The sequence below is a fragment of the Chelon labrosus genome, assembly GCF_963514085.1.
Source record: "Chelon labrosus genome assembly, chromosome: 2".
In the NCBI taxonomy this organism is placed as follows: Eukaryota; Metazoa; Chordata; class Actinopteri; order Mugiliformes; family Mugilidae; genus Chelon; species Chelon labrosus.
Genome location: NC_140338.1, coordinates 33,290,561 through 33,299,917, shown reverse-complemented (window position 1 = coordinate 33,299,917; position 9,357 = coordinate 33,290,561). Strand labels below are relative to the sequence as shown.

At 42.1% G+C, this 9,357-nt stretch overlaps 1 protein-coding gene across 1 annotated transcript; it reads left to right on the top strand.

Annotated features, from left to right (window-relative positions):
* The first annotated feature begins 3,730 nt into the window (after nt 1-3,730).
* On the top strand, nt 3,731-8,949 carry misp3 (MISP family member 3). The gene is made up of 3 exons (XM_084554951.1): nt 3,731-4,963; nt 6,333-6,406; nt 7,543-8,949. The coding sequence occupies exons 1-3, from the start codon at nt 3,802-3,804 to the stop codon at nt 7,636-7,638; spliced, it is 1,332 nt and encodes a 443-aa protein (XP_084411077.1). The 5' UTR covers nt 3,731-3,801; the 3' UTR covers nt 7,639-8,949.
* The last annotated feature ends 408 nt before the right edge of the window (nt 8,950-9,357 follow it).

Below are 9,357 nucleotides of genomic sequence, written 5' to 3'. Positions count from 1 at the left end.
ACTGTGTGGAAATGACAACTATCCAATCCCTCCACCCCCTCATGAGAAAATGGCCCGTCTGGCATCAACTTGGGTACATTTCATAACAGGCCCTGAATAGAGTCAATGGAGCATTCTGTGTGAACAATAATAAGAGATTTGTGTATGAGACAACCAAGCAGGATCCTGCATGGCTGAAAAATTAAGTGGAAGTGCACTTCTGCAAATAGTTAATTTCACTATTCACAACAACTGGATGGTTATGGATTCTGATATAACTCATCTTAAATTACTTCAAGGTTTGCTTTGAGTGAAGGTAGGTGCCATCACGGGTTGCTACCATCCTCAGTATATTCAAAAGACATTTCGCCACTCATGCGAATACCTTCTTCAGAACCTTCTTGGGAACAGAAATTAAGACTGTATCAATTTATAGCAGATATTTTCTGTCCCCAAGAAGTTTCAGCCCCATTCATACTTTGAGACTGGAACTGTTGACTGATCACCATTCAATAGAGAAAGAGGACAGGGATAATGACAAGTAAGCAGCTGTTAACAGCTAGATACTTACTTGTCCATTCTTTCTACATGTTTGGATATTCCTTGACCTGGATGACAGAGAACTTTCACACATGTATATAACTTACTGCCATCCTTAGCTCCAGCAAACTTTCTAACTATTTGCCCATATCTTAATTAGTTGTAAGTTAGGAGGAAGGAACTGGCAAGATGGAGATGGCCACACTGAGCTTCAAAAACACTCTTCACAAATTCTACACACTGAGCTTCAAAAAGGCTTTAGAAATCTTTAAAAGGTGACATCACACAGATCTGTAAATACAGTCAGCAGACATGGCACACATATATATCATGTAAACAATGAGCATGAAATCATTTACATTTTAAGAAGAGAAAACCACCTTGGAAATTGGAGTACACATTTTTACCAATGACAGGCCAGAAACAGCCCACACAGTAAAGATGGTAGGCAGCTGGTGAGTGCTTCCTCAATACAGTGTCACAGCTCTCATGACTTTCATCCTAATTTAACCACATTAGGCCTCATTGTTCAGCTGTGATCTCTTTCTGAATGAAAGGGTGTATCTTATCTGTCCTCCCCATCCCAGTGCAGCAGAGAGAGTCATCCCAAATGCTGTGTAGTACATTCCCCTTAATGATCAGACACTGAGTTGGAGTCCGGCCTAGTGGCTTGGCAAGACCCACAGTTTGCCCAGATGCAGCTGCCCAAATAGAAGATGACAGAGTTTTGCATGTGAAGATATAAGAGATGCGGTGGAAGGGCAGTCATTTTGTCGTTTTGATTCAGGGCAAGTTTGAAATAGAGAAGTGTGTGTATTAAATAAAAAGAGATATTGGAGAAGTTGGATTCCCCTCAAGTCACTGCACCCTGCGGACAATCCTATTGTTATTTCAGATTGTGCGTGTGTGTGTGTGTGTTATAGCCACTGAGCCATTCCCCAGCAGCCTGTAAGCTGATTAAAGAAAGGTGGGCTCAGCAGAAAACTTTATACGTACCACGTGGAGCAGAATAGTTGCCATCTTATAGCCAAGCACAGCATTACTAGCATCCTGCCTCTCATATAATGACAGGATCACGCTGCAGCCATCACTCTGCAATTAAAAAGCACAACACATTTGCTGGATTTTTGCTGCTTTATGCTGCTCTAATCCAAAACAGGTATTTGTAATGGAATATCTGGCTGATAAATTGAAGGAAAACCACCATAGCATGCAGCTGGAGATATTATTGTCATAAGATATCCACAATTTTTTAGTTATGGTGAAAAGCACTGCTTTGCACTGTGGTTCAAAGTCCCCCGTAGGTCCTTAATGAATAGGCCTGTTCATTAATCCTGTACACAGCTGTGAGATCATTCATGCACCAAGGTGCAGAGTGAGGGCAGGAATGATGCAGAAAATACTGGTAAAATTACAGTGCACACAGGGGATGTCTGGGTGGTGTTCATTTATTAATTGCTGTACATGATTATACATTGGGGGGTGGGGGCATTGTACCTTCAGCTCTGAAACCTGCACAGGCAGTAACATCGGATTCATCCTCATTTTCATACTCATAAAATATTTAGTGACCTCCTGTGCCCCAAAACATCTGTATTTGTTAGATTTCATGCCTAATGTATGCAGGTTTTCCTTTAATTATTTACCCACTGGCGTTAGGATGAGTTGAACAAAGCTCATTTTATAGCATTAACATGCTTGTAACCTCTGAAGGCTGCAATTAAATTAAAGCTGACATTATAACTCTTAAAGGAAAGCACAACAAAATGCGTGTTATGCAAATGGAGACAGAAGTGGAGGTTTTTTTTTACGGTTCTTTAAATTATTCTTTCTAGGTCTTGTAGCATTGTAACACAAACTGAATGAGGTATGAAAATATAAGTGTCAGCCTAGCATTTTGAAATTATTCCACTGTAAATGTCACAGCTGATGATGCATTCCCTCGGTAATACGAGCAAGTCATTTCACTTCCAGCGAAATAATGGTATATAATGGGTGACCATGTTTGTTGTTAAGCCCTGTTAATCACTCTGCTGTTCCCCTCTCCCCTCTGTGTTCCTCACTTAGACTGACTGATTGCAGGCCAACCAACCTTACTGTTTCAAATGTTTTTACACAAGCAGACTTGTCACCATGGAAACAAAGCCAATGGCCTGGCATGAACAGGGTCCTGTCAATGCGGTAGACGAAGAGGTCAACGAGCACAGGGTTCAGGGTGAAAGGGGTGCAACCATATGCCACAATACCCTACTGCAAGACAAAAAGGCCCCCAAGGCAGAACCTGAGGAAGACATAGACATTATGGAGTGTGAAAATCAGGAGTCCGCAAGCATTAATCAAGAGAACCAAGAAGTTGCAGAGCCTGTTGATCAATGTGATGATTGTTTCCCACCTCCCCCTTCCCTCAGTGCTATATCAACAGGAGATTTCTGTGAGAAAGAGTTATTTTTCAGTTTACAGTGTGAGGTAACAGGTGTTATAAGTGATGTTGAGGTACACTCAGACGCAAAAGAGGACCTTAACTCTCCTGATAGCGAGGATAGTCAGGAATGGCCAAGGTCACTTCAGCTTCTTGAGCCAATAGATGAGGAGACAGATGCAACATCAGAGGAAATGATGGGAGAGGAAAACATTACACAGCTGGAAGTCTTACCAGATGACATCAGTATAACAGAAGTTAATACATCACAACCTGCTCGCCATTCTCCCTCAGACAGTAATGCTTCAGATGATGTAAATACTGTGAGCTCCCCACCCTTTGCTGATGAAAGTGAAGAAGAAGAGGAAAAGAGCCTGGATTTTATATTTTGTGCGCAGCAAAAGAACACACTAGATGTCAGCAGCAAGTCTTTCCTGCTTTCAGATTCTTCCTCAGATCGTGCAGATCATTCAGCCAAACAGCAGGAGACGCTGTTGCCACAAAGTCAACATGAACTTAGTCCCAGGGGAGTGAACCAGGAAGCCCCGCAACAGGTGCTTAGCCAGAGATCTCCACCTTTGTCGAGCGTTGCCATGGAGCTGTCCAATCAGGTTGGGGCAGGTTCTCAATCCTCTGGTTGTGTGTTAGCTGTGAGAGAAAGGCATAGCAGGGCGGGGGAAGATACAGAGGTTAAAAAGGAGCAAACAGGTGGAGAGAAAGGGCAGAAAGAGAGCAGATTCAGAAGGACTGAGCCAGCTGGGCAGGAACACACTGGAGGAAGATATTCGACAGTCCAAGTACAAGAGATTAAGACAGACAAACATCGCTGTGGTGTCTCTCATAAACATACTAGACACACCAGGATGGAGAATGACTTGTATGATGACAGCCAGAGCGACAGTGGACTGTCTGCTGATTTCTCCCCACTGAGCACTTTGGAGGCCACCACCACCATGTCTACAGGTTCTCCAACAACTGCCTCTAAAGAGACTCCCATTGAGAGGGAGATCCGACGAGCAATAGAGCGTGAAAACAGTCTGAGAAGGTCCAGGGGGCTTCCGAATCCATCCAGATCTCCAGAGTATGTCGACATTCCTTTAAAAAAAAATGTTCTTCGCCAGTCAATAACCACTAAGTCTGAGAGGTATCAAGACAAAGACAGGGAGTTTGCAGGCAAAAAAATGCAGCATGAGATCTACGAGGAGGCTCAAAGGGAGCAGGACCTGGTCAATCTTGGGAAAGTTCCAGGTTTTTATGACAAAGGTATTGATCGCCAAATAAAAGAGAAGAAACAGATTTTTGAGGCCTTTCAGACACCCAGTGACTCAACTTTTACAATCTCAACCAGGAGTAAAGCCACCTCATCATCATCTTCCTCTAGCAGTGATGGTTCAACTCTGGGAAAGGAAGGGGACAGCTCATCACAGTCGTCCACCGTTGGAAGCTTATCTGGGGAGAGGAGAGCCAGCTTAGATTTCCCAGACACTGCTGAAGGAGGGGGAATAACTAATTATCATCCACGAGGACCAGGCTTTTCTGAGGGGTCGGGTCGTCAGGTCATCATCTTTGAGAATAACCTGAGCGTCCAACCACAGAAACATTACCACGTCAAACCAGAGACAGAGGCAGTTACCGTAGTCGACTCTGGTTATCAGAACATCTCGTCATCCAAGACAGGAGGACATCATCATACATGGCTAACAGAGAGAGAGCAGGAAAAAGAGAATGAGGAGGAGGAGGAGGAAGAGGAGGTAGCTCCCAAGGAGAACCCCTTTTTCAAACTGCGTACTTCAGCTAATTTAGGTAAAGTGAAGAAGGATATCCAAGACGCCCGGAAGCGGGAGAAGGACCTTCGCAAGCAGAGGATCAGTCTATATGGAAGGAGTGGAGGTGCGAAAGGAGGAGGAGGAGGAGGACCGAGCACCAGCATGGAAGGATGGAGTCCCATCTCTTCTTCTTTCAGTGGATTGACTGCTCTGGACATACCAGGGACATCATTTAGGGTAGAAACTGGACCCTCAGCAGGTTAGTATTTCACCAAGTTATGATTTATTGGTGTGTGTGTTTGTGTGTAATTTATTTCACTTCCATCACACAGAGAATGTGCTTGTGTGTAATTTTATTATATCTTGTGGTGAGATGATGAACAACCCCTGAAATAGCCTAGCGAACACATTATTTCATTTTTCTCACGCTCAGTGGAAAACCTCAAAACAGTGTTCGAAACTAGTGTTAGCTGTTATAGGTAATAATTTTGCACTTGGGACCATAAGTTGGCCATGAAGGTAATAAAAAATTATGTAACCCCACAATAAATGTAGTATCTAGTCTGTCATATTGATGAGGCAAGGAAAATCCTGGCTCATACCTTGACAACATTGCATCAGCAAGAAAGGAGTGGGTTAGAAGAGTCCAATTTTTTTGATTAAGTCGGAATTCAGGAAGTGCATGTAATAACTTATGTTTTTAGTTGTCTGCGTGTTAGGGTAGAGACATTATAAAACAGTGTGTGTGACAATCCTGCGTAGGTACAACTACGCAAACAAGTTTTCCAGCAGTTTAATAGACTCTATAAGGTACAGGTTGCCTATTTAAAAGAGAGGAAACTGAAGTCTAGAAAAAGTAACAGATCAATTCAGATAGTGAGCTGGCATTAAAGATGAAACAGGTAAAACTACCAAATAAATTGCTGAACAGTATGCAGCTGTAATAAATGAAAGTGTAGCATGGATGCAAACTTGAGCAAACAAACATAATAAGACAACTGAATAACTTTAAAACCTTGTATTAACAGTGTTTACTTTTATGTACTTCTTCTTAGCCTGCATTTTAAAGTGATCACATGTTGGGTGGTGTTGACTTTAGCTCTTCTGGCAGGGCTGTGGTACATGGCACAATAAAGGCTGGGAGTGACTGCTGTACAGTTCATTTGAGTGTGTGTATTTTTGGCATGAAGGCTTGCCAGTGTGGGTTTTGTGACTGTATAAGAATGAATGAATGAAAATGTCATTTCATTGTCAGTTTAATAATAGGTGCCATAAACTGTGATGGGTGTGCCGCTATAACACTTATATGACCATGACTCATTGTGCAAAAGCAGCAATTGTGCTTTGCTTTATAGTATAGACATTCAGCTGTATAGCCTTTTTCATATTTTTTCATTTTTTTGTTTCTACTTTCTGTGTTCATTCAAACACATTTCTTTCCTTCGGTTCCCTCTACAGTCCTCTTCGTCTACTCTCACTTCTCTCTGCTGCTACACAATACTCACTCTTAATTTGATTCCAGGAGGCCTTATTGCTCGCAGTGTGGTGCACAAACAAAATCACAGGAACACCTTTGCCTCAGTGCTTTTCTTATTTATTGTACTATTAATTGCTTCTGTCTCTTGCAGTGCGCCAGTCAGTCAGCAAGTCGAGAGAGTGGACCCCGACCCGAACTGAAGAGGAGAGGATTTACTGGGCGGAGGTGTGTCAGCATTGCCAAATGTCCCAATTTGATGAAGACATTATAGTTATCTTCATACCTTTGCTTTACTGAGGTTTTAATGTACTTTCTACCCTATAAATCAACCCTACCTGTCTGGAATACTTGGTTTAGGACATGTAAATATAGGCAAATTACCTTCCTGAGTCTCCCTCGAAGGCTTGTTCCACAGTCACAACCCTTTGTTTTTGAGAGTTCATGTATGAATTGGAATACAACTGTGGGAGTTCAAAATGAACATGTGTTAAAAACTACACACAGTTGTAATGGTGTTCAAAGCCTCTTGGGAGAACGTCAGCTTCTCTTTCGCACCAAATATGGGACACAAATATCTGATGAAGCATGGAACACACAGTAAGGCGCTTATCTTTATAGATAAGGGAAGAAGGCAAACAGCCCTGAGGACAGGGAGGATTCTGTAGTGTGTGTGTGTGTGTATGTATGTGTGTGTGTATGCGTGTGTGCGTGCCTGCGTGTGGTTGTGTGTAAGCACGAGCAGTCAAAAGCAGGGAAAGAGACAATCCCACTGATTTCCGTTACCTACCTCGTGGGTCTTAAGTCTGTCTTTGAAACTGTGATATCTCTGATTAAAGCTGAGTGCTCCTCCGCGGCTGTAGCTGCATAACTCAGTTTGGCATTGATGTGCCGAGTTTTAGCTGCATGGTTCAGTTTGACAATAGCGTTACAACGTTTTGCTCTTTTGGCTCGCTGTCTCCTGCCCCTCGCTCTCACTTTTTCTCTCTGCTGGTTGATTATCTGCTCTGTGCACAGACCTAGTTCCTGATTACAGTTCAGGAATAAACCAAGGACTGCAGGAGAAATTGGCCTCAGCTGTTGACTTAGTCACACTGAACATGGCCCTGGATCACAGTTGCATTAACCTTCCTTTGACTTACAGAGCTAATGATGCTCATCCTCAGGGGGGAGTACATTCATCCTTCTCTTTTTATCTCTTTGCTCCTTTTTTCTTGTGTTGGCTTTTTGGTTTCGCCTCCTGCTCCCACGTATCTGCTCTTAATTTTGTTTTTGACTCCTACTTTTACAGCTTTCTATCTCCCTTCACTTTTCCACTGTAACCACCACTTAATCTTTCTGTCTTTTGTTCCTTTTTCACACAGGCAGTGCAGAGTCCCCGGACGCCCAGACAGAAGACACCTCTAGTGCAGCGCTGGGAGTCGGGCCTTATCAACGGGCACAACGAGGAAGATGATTGAGAAGGAAGGAAGGTTTACAAAGACTTGTAGCTTTTAAAGTGCAGGTCTGAATGACTTTGATATAAAAAGGAGAGCATTAAAAGAGAGAGCACATCAGATGAGGGAACAAGGAAGGAGAGGAGGAAAGAGAGAAAATATGAAGTGAGAAAGAGGTCAGGGATTGAGGCTAGAAAGGGGGTCAGGAGGATTGGGAGCGCAGAAAATGATTGGTGGTGGACTGAAACCTCTGAAGAGTCCTTCAGTCCTTCAGAGGAGGAGAAAAAGAGGAGAAGGTGGGCCACCTATTAGAAGATAAGTACTTGGCCTGCTTGGAGCTGGAAAACTAATGAATGTAAAAAGGCATATGTAATAATAATAATAATGATACTGCAACGAAGTAGAATTTGTAAGAACAGGAACCTTGATAAACTTCTTTACCATGAATTTCTGAAATAAGAATGAGTGATTATTTTTGATGATAGAAAGCTAGAAGAGCAATCATGAGCAGTTTTATGTGTTAAATGATGTCGTACACTGATGCACTACTTTATTACACCTGTACAATCTAATGCAATCTGATATAGCCATGTAATAAACCTGATCTTTGCACAGCTCTGTCTTTTGAATTTTTATTGACGTTATATCAGAAAGTTGTGCATTGAACTTTGTGATGTTCTGAGATTGTAATTAATGATAAACCAGGTATTATATGATATGAGCGCAAAAGTATGCTTCACAATAGCATCACCAAGGTCAAATATTTGATTAGATTGTTAAGGCGCACCAGTAACTCAGTGCATAAAGACCAGTGATCTGAATTATTGCTCCGGTCTTAATGCAGGAATATCTGCTTTGAATTATTCTCTTTAACTGAATTATTCACTTTTTATGCATTTGTACTAAAAGTTGGATTACAAGGCATAAGGCACCTCCATCGAAAGAGCCAAGATGATCTGGATTTTGGAGCTGAATGACGCTAGACAGCTTAAATAATAGCTGCTCTATTGTAAGACGTGATCTTTTTCAAATGATGCATGAAGTTTCATATTTTGGGATCAAACTTATTCTCCTTTCCACCCAGCTGAGGTGGGATATAATATTAAACTCATTGGTATTATACTACCTAACTAATAGAATAACACTGAGTCTGTTTAATTTAAGACTTTCTTGTCTGATAACAAGACAAAGCATAAAGCACATAACTAACAGTTATGTGTGTTTTCCTGTTAGTGGTCAGAGAGAAATGAGTCGCCATGGATACATGTAAGATCTGAAGCAGCTTAAATACCCTGGTAGACCTTTCTCTGGGTGCCTGTGTGTGTAGATGAGATGAGATCATGCTTTAGTGACCTCCCAATCTCCTGTGAATAATTCATCAGCTCATTCTGACTGGACGCAGCCCAGTGACATTGCCCGTACGTTATTACGGCGGAGCAGGCAGCAACTTAAGTGCTCAAAATTATTAATAAGCTTCATTCCTCACTAGGCAACTTGCCTTGTGCTGCCACATTTCCAGGTCTAGTGGCACATCAGGCAATGCCTTGATAATGAACCGAGAAGAAAAACTTTGCTTTATTTCTCACAGTAGTGCCAAATATTAAAGATACCTTCACATATTTGCGCCATCAAACATGGTAACCCATCCAAGCGTGCCAAACAAAGTGTGTTCTCCTGGTTATCTCTTACTCTGATATCTAATCTGACTGTTTTACAGATGACCCAATAACATGCCTGCTCATA

Coding starts and splice junctions, on each gene's coding strand:
- misp3 (XM_084554951.1), top strand. CDS start 3,802: ATGGAGAATGACTTGTATGATGACAGCCAGAGCGACAGTGGACTGTCT. Junction 4,964..6,332: donor AGAAACTGGACCCTCAGCAG/GTTAGTATTTCA, acceptor TGTCTCTTGCAG/TGCGCCAGTCAGTCAGCAAG. Junction 6,407..7,542: donor AGAGGATTTACTGGGCGGAG/GTGTGTCAGCAT, acceptor TTTTTCACACAG/GCAGTGCAGAGTCCCCGGAC.